The sequence below is a fragment of the Thalassophryne amazonica genome, chromosome 5 (genome assembly GCF_902500255.1).
Source record: "Thalassophryne amazonica chromosome 5, fThaAma1.1, whole genome shotgun sequence".
NCBI lineage: Eukaryota > Metazoa > Chordata > Actinopteri > Batrachoidiformes > Batrachoididae > Thalassophryne > Thalassophryne amazonica.
The window spans coordinates 105,262,459-105,280,374 of NC_047107.1; the positions used below are offsets into that span (position 1 = coordinate 105,262,459).

Genomic DNA, 17,916 nt, shown 5'->3' on the forward strand with positions numbered 1-17,916 from the left:
TATTCACCCTAGGGACACAAAGTAGTCCTGCTCCCCGAGAATGCAGAGTCCGGGCCGGTACGTAGGGTTTAATTAGTCAGCTAAATAGGGAGGTACTAGTCCATAAATGATTTTATAGGTTAGTAACAGAACCTTAAAATCAGACCTCACAGAGAGAGGAAGTCAGTGAAGAGACACCAAAATCCATGCAATGTAGTCAAACTTTCTGCTTCTTCTCAAACTCTGGCAGCAGCATTTTGAACCAGTTGGAGACCCCTAATGCAGGACTGCGGTAAACCAGAGAACTGAACATTGCAGTTGTCCAATCTCGAAGAGACAAATGCATGGATCACATTATCTGCATCAGCCATAGACAGGATAGAACGATTCTTCGCTATATTTTAAAGGTAGAAGAAAGCAGTCCTTGTAATATCTCTAATGTGGAGGTCAAAGGACATCGTGGGATCAAAAATCACCCCCAGGTTGCTGACTTTATCAGTGTGATGTATGTGACATGAGCGTTAGCTGGCCAAACCGATGTCAATGTCTCACTCATCCGAGGACCATCATTTGGGTCTTGTCTGAGTTTAAAAGTAAGAAATTGCTGGACATCTAGCTTTCCACTGACACAAGGCAATCCTTTAAAGTCTTTTTGTGTATGAGAATCCCCCCAGTTATCGGCATGTACAACTGAGTGTTATCCACACAGCAATGAAAAATAATCCCATAACGTCGCAGTATCTATCATATCTCACAGCATGTCATGATTCAACATCACAAAATATATATTAATCTATTGGTTTGTGATATTGTCACGAAAAGTGCAAAATTTTCATAACGGGAGCACAGATTTATTCTAATACATTCCTGTGATGGTTGCATGACATTAAAAGTGATGCGGGGGGGTGGTTATGGTTAGTGTTAGGAGTACGGTTAGGTTTTGGTTATGGTTAGGGGGAGGGGTAGGTTTAATAATAGTAAGATTAAAAAAAAACCTGTTACAAAATGAGTCAAAGTTTTATGAAATTAACTCGTGAGACTGGGTTGCACAGTATATGCCTAAGGGGTGCTCTATAAAGGGAAAAAAGTAGGGGTCTGAAGATAAATCCCTGTGGAACCCTGTATTTCATATCAACAAGGTTAAAGATAATATAGTTTACTGTATAGGACACAGTGAGAGCAAGGTAGTTAGGTAGAATGTCAACTATGTATAAGGACATTCCCAGTAATCCCAGAATGGTTCTCTAGCCAATCAAGTAGAACACCATGATTCACCATATCAAACGCTGCACTAAGATCTAACAGTAACAGGACCATTGTGGTGTCCAAATCCATTGCAAGTAGAAGATCAATTACCACTTCAGTGAGAGCTGTCTTTGTAGAATGGTGCATGCTAAATGCAGACTGCACTGGCTCAAAGAGATTATTACATCCGCCAAGGACGTAATAAAATCACTGGCGTTTATTTATTTGTCTGTCTATCTGTTAGCATGATTACGTCAAAACTACTACACGGATTCTGACTAAATTTTCACCACAGATACATACTAGGCCATGGAAGACTCCATTGAATTTTGTTAAAAAGGTAAAAATAGTTCTATGTTTGCTCAGTTTTGGAACACTGACTGTAGACTAGTCTTAGATACCATAGGATCTGCCGTAGGATAGACTGTGAGTTGGTTCAAGAGAGTAAAGCTGCAGGGATCTGAATTATTTAGGCAGGAAAGCAGACTGGACATCTGTAGCAGTTAATACTTTAATATAATAATAATAATGCTAATAATGCATGAATAAATGCATTTTACACGACAGAAAAGGTGCAAATGTACGCTCATATAAAGACTTTCCTAAACTCCTTCTTTTCCTGTTGTCTAGGATGTTTGCCCGCAGGAGAAAGCCCACATACTGGGACTACGCTGTCAACTGCACTGGCAACGAGGCCCATTTGTCCATCTGTAAACTGGGTCAGAGGATGTCATTAAAGTTCAATGAGACCTGTGCTGGAGGTTTGCCAGTGGTGGTGAGCTGCGTGCCTGGTCGAGCCTTTTCCCCAACTCCCATGACTGGGTTTAGGAAGGCCTTCCGACAAGAGGTACGTTACTCCTGCCAGGAACAACACACCTGTTTGTTCAGCTCTTCTAGAATCCTTACATTACCGCCTGTTGTAGAGGATTTGCACCAACATCATCAGTCAAATTGTACCGAGTAACATCCAGTAATCCGATCAAGCGTTCTACAACCAAACATTGGTGTTCTAATCCCTCACATAGAAAGGACCCATCACTCTATCACTTTACAAAGAATTTAAAGAGGAGAAAAAGTGATTCTACTTCAATTAATTAATTTTGCTTTTGGGAAAAGTGAGGCAATGGGTTTGTCAACTTTTTCAAAGTAAAATCAGCATGTGACAATGGAGGGAAGTATGCAGTGATGTTCATTGGCTCCAGACTTCAGGAAGTTATTAATTACAAAGGATTAACAATAAGCCTTCTATTTATGTCAGTTTGTCTGGTTTCTATTGGAGGGACTGTCAACACAAACGACTATAATTCTTTTGTGGTGAAAGCAGTGTATTTGTTAAACCCTTTGAAAGTTGAGTGTCTACACTTCAGTCACACTTCAACTCCATTGTGGAGGTGTAATAAGACAAAAATGACAAAAACTGTAACTGCGCAAATGCTTATAGACCCAACTGTACCCTCAAATGCATTTAAGGAATGCATAGATAATACTACAATACAATAAATGCTATTATCTATCAACTCACTGTATTAAAAGGGCATATAATAAGGATAAGCATGTTAAAATGTGGTTAGATTTGATGTATTTGATCAATCCAAAAGGCAGCTTTGTTTTGCCTGTGTAATTATCCTATAGATGCATCTACCACCTGTTAGACCGGATAGTTAGGGTACACTGGATTAATGATGGATTAGGATCAGGTGTGGTTGACTGTGAGAATGTCAAACTGTTTCCATGCAGGAATTTACTAAATCAGACAAATACACTGTTGTTTCACAGTGGTTTTCTTGTTGCTTAATGCTGACAAATTACACTGTATTTGTTGTCCGACTGATGCTTGATTCTGCTTTTTTTTCTTTTCTCTCTGTTTGAGGTGTGGCTCCATCCAGAGATGGGTGTGGTATCTGTTCCGGAAACCATCCTGTGCACCAGCAACATTTCCTGTATGTTTGTTTTGTGAATTGTTTTGTAATTTGTGTCTGTAGCATGGCCCAAGCAGAGGGTCACCCCTTTGACTCTGGTCTGCTTGAGGTTTCTTCCTCAGAGGGAGTTTTTACTTACCACTGCTGCTCTGGGGGTTGGTAAGGTTAGACCTTAATTGTGTGGAGTGCCTTGAGGCAACCTTGTTGTGATTTGGTGCTATATAAATGAAAATAAACTGAAATTGAAATTAAATTGAAATTGAAAATTGTAATGCTCTAATAACACACATCACACAACCCTGCAAAAAGGAAATTGCATATCAATTCTTCCTTCTCTCTTATGTTCACCACACATTCAGTTGATACATGTTAAGCCAGCATCTTGTATAAAAGGGATACAAAATATTTAAGCTTCACTTGGTTGTTCGAAACAAATTTACTTGTTTATTTAATTTACTTTTTAAATTTATCTTTAGTTTGAGTTGGTTATTTTCCATTCTGTCCTCATATTAACACAGAAAAGAACTGTATTAGCCTGAATATAAGCTGGGGATCTTTATCATTGGAACTACATCTGAAAAGTATATGGTTTTCTTACAATCATGGACTACATTTTTACATGTCATATACTGTACATGCACAGCAATAGGTGGTGAGAATAACCTATGAATGGTGTGTTCTCCTTTATAACAGCCAACTAGTGGGAAAATTCTTGTTGTCACATACACTGGACACTCAGTGTCAATGTGGTTTCTCTGCATTTTAAAGAGAAACAAGAATTTTAACCAAATCACCACAAGAATCAGGAAATTCACAAATAACACAATTAATCGCAATTAATTTATTATTGCACTCTTGTTCCCACATCAGAGTTAACGACTGCCATGACTGCTGTGATGGGCAGAAAGTAATTCCTGTTCAACCTCCTCCTTTCACCAGTTTTATTTCAGCAATGATGCTTAAACTGCATCAGGCAGGATTTTACATGAATAAAGAGAACAGCAGAATCACACCACGTCATGCAATGTGTACTTCACCTTTCAGAACAGACTTTATAGTCCCCTGGCTGCACATTTCATGCAGGTTCTGTAACAACTTCTCCTTAGCAGGAGCAGTCAGCGATAACGCAGAAAGTATTTTATGTGAAGAACTAATTAATTTTACTGACATGATAATCTGAGGAGCCAAGGTTGGACAGTTTGCAGATTACTGTACCACAGTTTTCTTTTTCAGTGTATTTTCATTTGCAACATTTTCAAATAAAAGTGGTTTCCTTTTCAAAAACAAGTTTTGGTCTATTGAAATTATTTTAATGCCCCCCCAAGACATTAAAAAATAATCAGGGCCATCTAATATTTGGGTCAATATGGTCATTAGATTTCAGTGGAAGGATGTCCTGTTTGTGTAGAAGCACTGTGATACTCTATGTGTACTCCATAATTTGTAGACAATCTCTTATGTTGGGACAAAATAAATACTATGTGTCATGTTCACAGCTGATGTCAACAAATTGCAGTGGTAAACAGTGGCGCTGCAGAGGTTCAGCTGAGGTCACTGACTGACAGATGATGAAATGTTCTGTTCACAAACACACTTGGTGACACTTTGTGTATTGGGCAACTCTAGATGTTGTGGATGTTTCTCAACATAATGGATAACTGCCATCTTTGGATTTCAGGGCGGGGAGTGATCAATGTCATGTTCTTGGAGTGGGCAAAGGTACACTGTGTTTCTGCAGAAAAGTTAGAAATCGCACGGAGAAGATTTAGAAAAAATAACAGTTTTTACAAAACTGCATTTTATGTCTGAAATCATGAAATGTGAGGTTTGCAGGAACAATCCATGTAACCCAGCGGTGTTTAGGCAAACATATCCAGTGTTCTGCATCCACTGATTTCACTGACAAGACCTCAGTCAGTCTGAATGACCACACTGACTGTAATTTCAGGTTGCAAACAGTTTTTCAATGTGGATCATGCATTCTTTTACTTTAATAACTATAGGGGCACTCGAGTAACTTTAAATGTATTCATGCACTTTGAAAGTACATGAATGTGGACATCAGGGTGCAAAGGGTTAATCCCAGGAAATGTTAAAAAATTGTCCTGTCTCGCCTTGTTGCTGAACGTGGAGAAAAAAAAAAAACTTCAATCCCTTTATCTGAACCCACACAAACATTTAGCAGGCTGCTTCTTGGTGTGTATTGCATCCCTTCATGAAGTTTAATGAGAATCTATTTTTCCCTGAGGCTTCGGAAATTAAAGAACTCTTTTCAAGCACCATGCAACTTCAAAACCACACAAATGTTATTTTGTTGTATCTACTAGACAATAACAGTAAAGGTCTAATTGAAATTGAAACAGAGAGTTTGCTTGCATTCATGCAAAATCCTTTCCGCACGGTTCTGTGGTTTTGTTTGATTTTTACACCATAATTGCTGTCAAACAATCAGGAAATAACAATTCTCTAATATAATACATTTCTGAGTGGAAAGGTTCTTTCTCTCTCTCTCACGGATCCTGTTTACTCTGTACCTCACTCAGCCACCTCCCTCAGTCTTTTTGTTTCACAGCTAAATTAATACAAAATCCATCCTGCAGGTTTGTTGGCATCTTTGAGTTTTGGAACCAAACTGCTGTGAGCTGTTTACTTTTGATGACTTAGTCCATATCTGTGTACAAATGGACAGCATCTCTCACTGACAACCACACCTGCTGCTAATCCATCAATCCAGCATTCACCAGCCATCCAGCAGGTGGCAGACACATCTATGGAATATTCATTTATTTTCTATTACTGCTTATTCCAAGCGATTAGGGACACAGAGAAGGCCAAGTTCGTTAGCATACATACACTGCTTTCTAAGTGCAGACCTAGATGATTGGTGCACCTGAACAGAATGGCTGATGGCAGGATCCCCAAGGACCTTCTCTATGGAGAACTGGCAGAGAGGAGATGTACGAAAGGCAGACCACACCTCGGGTTCAAGGACGTCCGTAAAAGAGACTTGAAATCTGCTGGAATAGACTGGGAGACTTGGGAACAGCTTGCACCCAACCGGATCAGCTGGCGTCATGTCACATCAACTGGAATAAAACATGCCGAGCAAACTCCAAAGAAGAATTTGCAAAGAAGACAAGAGGCAAAGAAGAAAAAGAAGTTGTCCGAACTAGAAGCACAGACCATCGTCTCTCGAGAAGGAAGGAGCCAACACAGGCTGCCAGTCTATCGCAGATCTATAGGATATTAAATAGGCAAAATAAAGTTGTTTTATTCAACTGATCTGCATGATCAAAGTTTACCAAATTTTAATTAGTTGGCTGTCATTAAATGCCTAAGCTTTTCAAAGCATTTTTAATATATACATTTCCAAGTTTCTGTAATAAAATATTAGAATGTACCACACTTCATGTTTAAGCACTTTTTGAATTAAATATTTCTGCTGGCATTGAGGGACACTGTAGGTGGAAACACATTCTGTGTCTCAGAGCCCACACATTAAGATGCCGTCAAATTCAACTGTGCTACTTATGCGCTTCCTTGTAAAATTAAACACTTCCAGTTTGTCTAAACAGTTAACGGGAGTCCTGGCCAAATAGCGCGTTCTATAAACAGGAAGCCACCCAGTCTGCGGCTTCAGTTTTCTCCTTTTAGTGTAGGAAACATCCAGTTTAAGTGTGCAGTCTTTCTGGAAGAACACAGAATAAGCTAGGTTTGTGGGTTTTTGAGCTTTAAACAACAATGCTTCTGTTCTTCACCTTCAGCAACCACTGGTTCGCCTTCGTGGTGGGACCATTGTTGGTGAGGGCAGAGTGGAAGTCCTGAAAAATGGAGAGTGGGGAACCATCTGTGATGATAACTGGAACCTCGTGTCTTCCACGGTGGTGTGCCGAGAGCTGGGCTTTGGCACAGCCAAAGAGGCCATGTCCGGAGGTCGCCTTGGACAAGGTACCCTAGGTTTATGAGTTCATCAAAACATCATTGGCACTTTTGCTGGAGCAAGGTACAAACACAAATACGCACAAATATTTTCAAAAATTTACTTCATATTTACATCATGGGTAGTTCCCAGGCAGTACATGCAGACTAGATTTGAGATTTGGATATATTTTAATAGAAATACAATCCCTATGGCACGGTGGCATAGTGGTTAGCATTGTTGCCTCACAGCGAGAAGGTCATGGGTTCAGTTCCCGCCTGTGGTCTTTCTGTGTGGAGCTTGCATGTTCTCCCCGTGTTTGTGTGGGTTTCCTCCGGGTGCTCCGGTTTCCTCCTACATCCAAAGATATGCGGGTGTGAATGTGTTTGTTTGTCTGTTTGTGGCACTGCGACGGATGGACTGGCACCCTGTCCTGGGTGTACCCCGCCTCACGCTCTATGACTGCTGGGATTGTCTCCAGCCCCCTCCACGACCCTTGATTGGACTAAGTGGTTGAAGCTGAGTGTGTGTATGTGTGTGTGTGTGTGTGTGTGTGTGTGTGTGTGTGTGTGTGTGTGTGTGTGTGTGCCATCCCTATGGATAAATCCAATCTAATCAAACCCAAATTAGCCCCCCCCAAAAAAACCTTAAAATATATATTTGAGTAAAAGTACTAAATTACATTAATGAAATATATAAAATCTCCCAAAATACCATTAGCTAACTATTTAAGAGAAAGGAGGATGATGGCTAAGCTGTCATCCCTGCTGGAGAACGTCTCCCATCCCATGCGTAAAGTAATTAACCCCATGTAGATGTAAATGAATCTATTCTACATTGTCTTTGCCTGTGTCACAGACATGAATGAGCAAAGCCTTCTGTATCTCACCATGTTATTTAGGTCCTTCAGGCTTTTTTTTGAGTAAATGGTTCAGGGGAGCATTAGCATGGCTAAAACCTTTCAGCTTCTGCGGGGGCTCCGCCCCCCAGACCCCCCTGATTACAGCCCTTTTAACCCCCTGACTGCACTAGAAAGCTCCTCCTTTAGCAACAGGCTGCTCCACCCAAAGTGCGTGAAGGAGTGATACTGCTGGTCCTTTCTTCCTGCTGCTGTCAGAATCCACAACCAGCAGTGTTCCCAGTAGACCACTCAAACCATTAATACCGTTACAGTGACATTTTTTCAGCCATTTGCAATAATACTCAACATTCTGTCCAATAATACTTGTACAATCGTGTACAACATAACTTGAACACTCATGTGTAATATTAAAAACATTCTTTTTCTGCTTGTATACAGTGTAATCTATTCTACATTGTCTATATTTTCATTCCGCACAGAACTTGCCTTCTGTATTTTGGTCATTATTTTTCTTTTACCTTATTTTTGCATACTTGTACTGTTGTTCTGTGACTGTCCGTGTGCTGCTGTAACATCATGAATTTCCCCGTCGTGGGACTATTAAAGGATTTTCTTATCTTTGCTAACTGGCATCATATTACACGAGATGCTAACAGGCTAACAACACCACCAAAGAAGAAGACTCTGCTTGTTGTACAGTTGTGCTCAAAGGTTTACGTACCCAGGGTACGTAAACCTTTGAGCACAACTGTATTTTTTTTTTTTACAGTTCAAACATGAACTTTGTTGGAAATAAATATCAATATGTCCAACAACCAACCAATGTACAACTGGCTGCCTTCAGTCAGCTTGCTAGTTTTTGTTTCGCATCACTCAGCATTTGTATAAAATAGACTTCTCCATTTTGGCCCCGTCTAGCGAGCAGCATAGCAACCACTTTCATCAGACATGACAAGACAAAATATTTTCCTCAACAACCTTTCTTTCATGACTAAACTGAGCCAATGACGGGACCGTCAGTTCTAAAACACTGACAAAGACGATATTAATGTGCATTATTGTTGACGAAAAAGATGAGACAAAGTGTTTTGCATGAAATAAAAACTTTTCGTCATCATTTAGTCTACAAGTGCTTCATTGGGAAGCACAGTCTCATTTGAGGGTGGGCACTAAAGGGTTAAAACATGACGCAATAGTCCTACATCCGGGAATGCCTTCGTATGTCCCCATCAGAAACACAGCACTTTCTCTGAGTTTTTGGGCAAATTACAAAGCAAGCAAAGTGTGTTGCGGTTTGTTTATGACCCAGAGCTCAAACATGTCAAGGCAGTTGTGCAGGTGAGAGAACGCAGCTACTTTGTCAAGGTGTGTAGGCTAAAACCTACTGAAAAAAACTGCACTTTTTGTGAATGCGCCAGTAATTGCAACCGAAAACAAAACAGTGCACTGTCTTTCTTTCTGTGTGAAGTGGTGCAGTGTTTGTGTTGTCCAATGGCAGGCTGTCCCCGGAAGTGGTCAAATCATGAGATATCACCCAGGGTTTCAAACAAGACTGTGCTGCCCCATTGCATTCAGAATGATGCATCATTCAGCTCTATTCCCTGTACTACTGCTGCCACCTTGTGGCTGTAACACAAAACTGCAAGGAGTGACCAGAGCTTGTGGAAGAAAAGGCTTGATATCTGGTCCGTGAGACTGACAAGAAAACCGAATGTCTAATTGCATCTGACAGGAAGTGTTGCAAATTTAAAATATCAGCAAAGAACACCACATACCTTCAGTCATTCAACAAGTATATTTTGTCGATAATGATAACATTCCTTATTTCAGATGTGTGAAACCCAATATTGACTGAAATGGTAATCGGAAATAATAAAATTTTTATCAAGTCTAATGTCTCGACTGAAATGCGACTAAAATATGTACATTCAGTTCTGTTGTGACTAAGACAAGACTAAAATAACCAGACTTTTAGTCAACTAAAACATGACAAAATAAAAATGCTATGTGAGTGACTAAATATAACTCAAAATAAAAAGGACATTTTACACAAGGCTAAAGGCCCCCTGACACTTGCACAACTTTGATCCGTGCACTTGCACGGACTCTGCCGTGCAAGAGAGTAAACTCGTCTCAAACTCATTGTAAACCGTTCAAAATCTCTGTAAATGTTCAAAATCTCCATCACACATTAATTACATGAACTTCATGTGAACATTAAGCAAATAATTCAAAAACACAGCATGTGAGTGTGAGTGGTTGCGTCAGCGCACCGCATCAAAGCGCAGCTCATCTGAACGATTATAGCGAGATGTTAAATCTATCATAAACATAAACTTTTACAGCTGCACATGAAGGAAAGAACATGCAACTGTTTTACCAAGCTATTATAATATAAACATACCTTTATATACTAACATAGTTCCACCTTGGAATTGGAATATAATATATAAGCTAGACCTTACAGAATTTTCATTACAAATAATTACCTTTTTAGACGGTTCCAAATGCGTTCTCCACCTCATTAAGTGCGCACAAGAGAGAAAAGCTGCAGCTGGAACAGCCCTCTGTGATTCCAGAAGCGATTAGAGGCGTTCAACAGCCAACTTGCAAAGAAAATGATGAATCCACTATGAAATAATTATTTTATATATGCAGCGTCCAGTGCACAACGTGTGGCAGCCAGTGAAACAAAGCATGGCATCCAACTGGAACACAGCGGGTGGGATCGTCGGGACGATGTGTGTGCAAGTGCGCTGAGCAAAGTTATGCAAGTGTCAGGGCACCTTTAGACTAAATTAAAAACAAACAAACAAACAAAAAAAACAGATGACAAAATTAACACTAACCACTTGTCTCTTGTTGCCATAAAACCCCCCACTCTGGTTGAAAATGAATGACAGCACAACTGTATTTAATACCAGTCAGATTTTTTTTCTTGAAATTTACAGCAGATAATAAACATTTGTGATTTTTAACCTTTCACCCTGCTGTAATTTAAAATCTCTGACCTGCTTTCAAATTATACAGTTAGCAAGAGCGTGTGGAAACCTGTCTTTAAAGTTCTGCTGACTTGGCAGCAGAATTCACAGCAGCAAATAGTTTGTTCTTTTTGTAATTTGGCCCAGTTCATGTCCAACAAACGGATCCTACCCTGAATCGGAACAGTTTCAGAGTTCAGCTCAAATGGTGCACATTCCAGTTTAATGACCCAACAGACGTGGAAAATGTTGATTATGTGACTCACTTTTCCCTCAGTGGTTTTCCATTCGTGGTTCTCTGCAGCCCCTCGTGAAGAAAAACCAGAAGTGATCATAACTCACCATGGAGAGAAACTATTTTATCAAACGCTGTAGTTAAAAGGATTTCACAGCACTCAAAGAATAAATGAATTCATCAAAGCTGCTTAAATTCCCAGTGAGCACTCATTGTGAACTCGCCTATTTTCAGAGTTGCGCAATTTCAGCTGATCCTTTTTCCCCCTCACAAATTCTGTTTGACGAGAGCCTGCTACAGATTTAGATTTTTTTTTTTTTCATTTCAAAGCTACTTTACAATTTTGATTTGTCCCAGATGTTAAATGTATGCTCAGGTTTATGTCAATAGATACATGTTGTTCTCATATTTAACTTTCTTTTGTCCTCAAATGCACTGCTCCATCGGTCATTGCAATAGATAAGGTAATAATACTCGTAGGCATGACTGCAAGGCTGACGGTAGTCTGACATTTGACCCCAATGACCTTGGCCTTCACTCAAATGATTGACCTCTGTCTGATCTTGCCAGGACAGTGCTGGAACCCACCAGCAGCAGTAAATGTGTGCTGCTTTTTATCCAAATTGGGTTGAAAAATCAAACTCCTTGATCTTGGCATTGACACCTCTGCCACACCTTGACGATTTAGCCAACGTATGCCGACTGTATTAAAAACGCTGGCGTATGTGTAAAAAGTTATGGGTACATTTGGTATAAGTAAAGAGCACATTGAAGCACATTGAAGCACATTAAAACACGCTGATATACGTCGTAATCCACTGAGCACCTCGAAAAATTTTAGGCATGCACTATGTTTTTGACATATGTCAGCGTATGACTTCATACGTTTCACATATGCAGGACAAGTTATGCGATTGTTGACACACGTTTCTTATAAGTTAGTCATAAGTCAAAATCTGTCCATTAATGCTGTTCATTGATTGGCTGAAAGCTGCAGTGCTCATGCAAACAGAGGAGTAAATATGATTAAAGTCTTAATCTTACTCATTCATTTCATTTGGATTCATCATCACAGCCTGACGAAAACCTATCGACATAAAGCGTCCTGATTTTGGAAAACGATGTCTGAAAATACTTTAATTCCTTGTCGTGGCTGAAGAAATGTAGCATTTAAAGCAAATCTGTCTGTGGTTTTTCTGCTTCTGGTGCATTTCTCAGCCTGAACCAGAGGACGCTGGGTCCCACCAGCAGAGCGAACAGGTTCAGTCGGCGTTCGAAACACAAACCAAGCCAGATTTAACTGTTCCAACCTGCACCACACCGTGCAGTACTGACACAGACCGCTCGATGGAAATGGGACTCTTTAAGGACTCTTAGAAGGCAGTTTTTGAGTCAGTCTTCTTTGACTTACCATGTTTGGCAGAAATCAGCAACAGGACCTGTGAGGAGTAGGCCAACAAACAGGCAGACATGACATGGGCCCCAATGACTGACCTTTGACAATTTTAACTTTGTTGGGCTATTCTGGAACCCTCCTCCATATGTTTGCCAAACTTGGTGCAAATCAGAGAGAAAAACCTGCATTTTGATGTTTGACCCCAATGACACTGACTCCAGTAATTGTCTTTTAGCAAATTCAACCTCACCTGGCCACTTCTGGAACCCAGCTATACATGTGTGCCAAAACAAGCCTGTTCCATATACTATTGGGAAGACATCAGTCAAAGGTTCTAGGAGGAGGACAGGAACAAAGAGATGAATGTTTCTGAAATTATAGCATGAGGTATTTTTTTTTTAAAGTTCTGAAATCCATAGTTTGTCTTCCTTTGTGTTTTCAGGTATGGGCCCTGTGCACATGAATGAGGTGGAATGTTCTGGATTTGAAAAGTCTATTACTGACTGTTCATTCAACAAGGAGGCTGTTGGCTGCAGCCATGAAGAAGACGCTGCTGTCAGGTGTAACGTTCCTGCTATGGGGTTCAAGCAAAGGGTGAGTTTAAACTAAACCCTCACAGAGCACAAAGCCAAACAATCCGGCAATTGTGCATTATTGTTATTATCAATGTCTCCTTTCTTCTTCTTTCAACTGTACCCATTAGAGGTCACCACAGCAGGTCAATCATTTCCATCTCGCCCTGTCCTCTGTATCGCCCTCTGTCACACCAACCACCTGCAAAATCTCCCTCACCACATCCATAAACCTCCTCTTTGGCCTCCCTCTTCTCCTCCTGCCTGGTGGCTCCATCCTTTGTCCAAACCATCTAAATCTCACCTCTGACTTTGTCTCCAAACTGTTCCACCTGAGCTGTCCCTCTAATATGTTCATTCCTAATCCTGTCCATTCTCGTCACTCCCAAAGAGAATCTCAACATCTTCAGCTCTGCCACCTCCAGCTCTGCCTCCTGTTTCTTTGTTAGCGCCGCCGTCTCTAGACTGTACAACATAGCTGGTCTCACTATTGTCTTATTAGATATTCTTCGGCCACAAATCACTCCTGCCACCTTTCTCCACCCACTCCACCCTGCCTACATTCTCTTCTTCACCTCTCTACCACACTCTCCATTACTTTGGAGAGTTGAGACCAAGTATTTAAACTCATCTAATTTCACCATTTCTACTCCTTGTAAGTGCACTATTCCACTGGCCTCCCAGTCATTCACACACATGTACTCAGTCTTGCTCCTACTAACTTTCATTCCCCTGCTGTCTAGAGTGTATCACCCCATTTCCAGGCTAGACTCAAGCTGTTCTTCTGCTCTCACTACAGAGCACAATGTCTGCAACATCATAGTCCATGGAGATTCGTGTCTGATCTCATCTGTCAACCTGTCCATCACCATTGCGGACAAGAAAGAACTCTCATTTCTACTGCGCATCTCAGTGTTGTCACACTATCCTTGTACATATCCTGCACTACCCTCACATACTTCTCTTCCACTCCAGACTTCCTCATTCAGAACCACAGCTCTTCTCTTGGCACCCTGTCATAAGCTTTCTCCAAATTCACAAACACAGAATGTAACTCCTTCTGCGCTTCTCTATACTTTTCCATCAGTATTCTCAGAGCAAACATTACATCTGTAGTGCTCTTTCTTGGCAAGAAACCATTTTGCTGGTCTCGGATCTTCACCTGTTTTATAACCCTAGCTTCTACTACTCTTTCCCATAATGTCATGCTGTGGCTGATCAGCTTAAGTCCCCTGTAGTTACTGCAGCTCTGCACATCACAAAATAGGAACCAGCACACTTCGTCTCCAATCTTCAGACATCCTTTCCAAGATTTTATGAAACAATCAGGTTAGAAACTCCACTGCCATCTTTCCTAGACATTTACAAGCCTCCACTGGAATGTCATCTGGACCAACTGCCTTTCCACTCTTTATCCTCTTTATAGCTGTCCTCACTTCATCCTTACTAATCTTTTGCACTTCCTGATTTACTCTCCACATCATCCAGCATTTTCTCTCTCTCTCCTTTTCTTAATTCATCCAGTCCTCAAAATATTCCCTCCCTCCCTTCTCAACACACTCTCCATCACTTGCAACCCTAACCTGCTGCACATCCTTTCATTTCATTTCATTTTTTTTCATTTATTTATATAGCGCAAAATCACAAAAAGGTTGCCTCAAGGTGCTTCACACAAGTAAGGTCTAACCTTACCAACCCCCAGAGCAACAGTGGTAAGGAAAAACTCCCTCTGAGGAAGAAACTTCAAGCAGACCAGACTCAAAGGGGTGACCCTCTGCTTGGGCCATGCTACAGACACAAATTATAAAACAATTCTCAAAACGAACATACAGGAAATATTGCCGGTGCACAGGACGGTTTCTGGAACAGATACCACACCCATCTCTGGATGGAGCCACACCTCAAACAGAGCAAAAAGAAAAAAAGCAGAATCAAGCATCAGAAAGACAACAAATACAGTATAATTTGTCAGCATTAAGCAACAAGAAAAACAGTAGAAATACAAAGGTGATCGCCGGTCCCACTAGCCCTAAGCTTCACTAAAAGACCCAGAATTTAGATAAAATTGAGGCCGTGGCCTGCTCCTTTTCCTAATAAAATGAATTAAAAGAGTAAAAAGCGTAGAAACATATACTATGCCAGTATGCTAGCAATATGAAATGGAAAATAAGTGTGTCTTAAGTCTGGACTTGAAAGTCTGTACAGAATCTGACTGTTTTATTGATGCAGGGAGATCATTCCACAGAACAGAGGCATGATAAGAGAAAACTCTGTGACCTGCAGACTAAGTAGTCCTGCACCTTTAGAATGCAATGCCCAGGCCAGTACATAGGGTTTAATTAGGTCAGCTAGGTAGGGAGGTGCCAGTCTGTGAACAATTTTATAGGCTAGTAGCAGAACCTTAAAATCTCATCTCACTGGGATAGGAAGCCAGTGAAGAGATGCCAAAATGGGTGTAATGTGGTCAAACTTTCTGCTTCGTGTCAAAACTCTGGCAGCAGCATTTTGAACCAATTGGAGACCCCTAATGCTGGACTGTGGTAAACCAGAAAATAGAAAATTGCAGTAGTCCAATCTAGAAGAGTCAAATGCATGAATCAGGGTCTTAGCATCAGCCATAGACAGGATGGGACGAATCTTCGCTATATTTCTCAGGTGGAAGAAAGCAATCCTCGTAATATCTCTAATCTGGAAGCCAAAGGACAATGTAGGATCAAAAATTACCCCAAGGTTCCTCACTTTGTCAGTGTGATGTATGACACACGAGCCTAGGCCAAGTGTTAACTGGTCAAATTGATGCTGATGTCTCACTGGACCAAGAACCATCATTTCAGTCTTAGCAGAGTTTAAAAGTAGGAAGTTTCTAGACTTCCACTTTCTCACTGATGCAAGGCAATCTTCTAAGGATTTTATGTGGATGAGATTACCAGCAGTTATCGGCATGTATAACTGAGTATCACCAGCATAGCAGTGAAAGGTAACCCCAAAACACTGCAATATGTGCTCAAGGGGTGCTATATAAAAGAAGAAAAGCAGGGGCCCTAAGAAGGACCCCTATGGTACCCCAAATTTCATGTCACGAAGGTTAGAGGTAGTGTTACTGTACAAAACACAGTAAGAATGACTGGTCAGGTATGACGTCAACCAAGCAAGGGCACTCCCAGTAATCCCAAAATGATTCTCCAGCCTGTCGAGTAGAATGTGATGATCCATGGTATCAAATGCAGCACTGAGATCTAACAGCACCAGAACTGTAGTGGTGTCTAAATCCATTGCAAGCAGAAAATCATTCACCACTTTAGTGAGATCTGTCTCTGAGGAATGATATTTTCTAAAAGCAGACTGCAGTGGCTCAAAGAGATTATTCTCAGTAATTAGTCCACGAGCTGCTGTGAAACCACTTTTTCCAGAATTTTAGAGGAAAATGATAGATTTGATATCGGCCGATAGTTTTTAAATACACTAGGGTCAAGATTAGATTCCTTAAGTAATGGTTTAATAACTGCAGATTTGAAACTTTTAGGAACAGATCCAGAAATGAATGAGAGATTAATAATTTCCAGCACAGTTGGCCCAAGAATGGGCCACAGGTCCTTAAACAGTTTTGTTGGTATAGGATCAAATAAACAGGTTGTGCTTTTTTTTAGACTTTACGAGTTTTGTCAGCACACCTAGTGAGATACTATCAAATTCTGTAAATCTAGGTAATACCTCAGTAATGGCGCCCACCTCAATAACAGGGTATAGTTGCTGGGTTAAGGCATGCTGAGATATGCTCAACCTAATATCTTCCATTTTCTTCTCAAAGTAATCCAGGAAATCTTGAGCTGTAAAAGGAGAGCGAACTACACGTGGTTGTCCATGAATAAGTGTTAGCACCGTGTTGAACAAAAGTTATGCTTGTTTTTGTTTATCAAAGCACAGTAATAGGTCCACTTTGTAGCCAGTAGTGCATGCTTATAGTCTAAAGCCCCCTTTCATACTAGCGTATTTGTAGAGCTGCTTATTGTGGCATATCGTCTACACCGAGTTGAGCAGCTCTCTGCACACTTTTAGCAGCTCAACGTCGAGTTTTTTCTCCCTACACAGCAGTATGTTGAGGGCTACGTGCGTAGGATGGAAGAAATTAAACATGTTTAATTTTCTGCGTGGGTAGAGCACTGGACACAGTTGTAAGCAGGTCTGTGCAACACGGCGTTACTGCATGCAAGTCTGTGCAACACGGCGCTCCTGTACACAAACAAAAACTGAGTGTGTGCATCCAGAATGATTCAGCTGAGAACATGATCACACAGCCCACAGCACCTGTATGTGCTCACAGCTGATGTAACTGATGGATGTGTGTGTGCTCAGAACAGGGAATCGAACCTCAACTCAGAAATCCAGAAACAGCAGGTCGGTCGCTCACTCTCTGTTGTGCTGTCTCTCTCTCTGTCTCTCTCCCTCTGTCACTCTCTCCCTCACTTTCTCTCTCTCTCTCTCTCTCTCCCTCTCTCCCTCACTCTCTCCCTCTGTCACTCTCTCTTTGTTGCTCTCTCTCTCTCACTCTCTCTCTCTCTCTCTCCCCCTCTGTCACTCTCTCCCTCACTCTCTCTCTCTTTGTTTCTCTCTCTCTCTTTCTCTCTCTCTCTGTCTCCCTCTGTCACTCTCTCCCTCACTCTCTCTCTCTTTGTTGCTCTCTCTCTCTCACTCTCTCTCTCTCTCTCTCTCCCCTCTGTCACTCTCTCCCTCACTCTCTCTCTCTTTGTTTCTCTCTTTCTCTCTCTCTCTGTCTCCCTCTGTCACTCTCTCCCTCACTCTCTCTCTCT

General features: G+C 41.0%; 1 protein-coding gene across 1 annotated transcript in view; it reads left to right on the forward strand.

The window, feature by feature from the left end:
• loxl2b (lysyl oxidase-like 2b) overlaps positions 1-17,916 on the forward strand; it is a 119,646-nt gene that overhangs the window by 49,161 nt on the left and 52,569 nt on the right. The window contains 3 exon segments of the mRNA XM_034171028.1: positions 1,855-2,071; positions 6,908-7,091; positions 12,979-13,130. Of these exon segments, the coding sequence (XP_034026919.1) occupies positions 1,855-2,071; positions 6,908-7,091; positions 12,979-13,130 (553 nt within the window).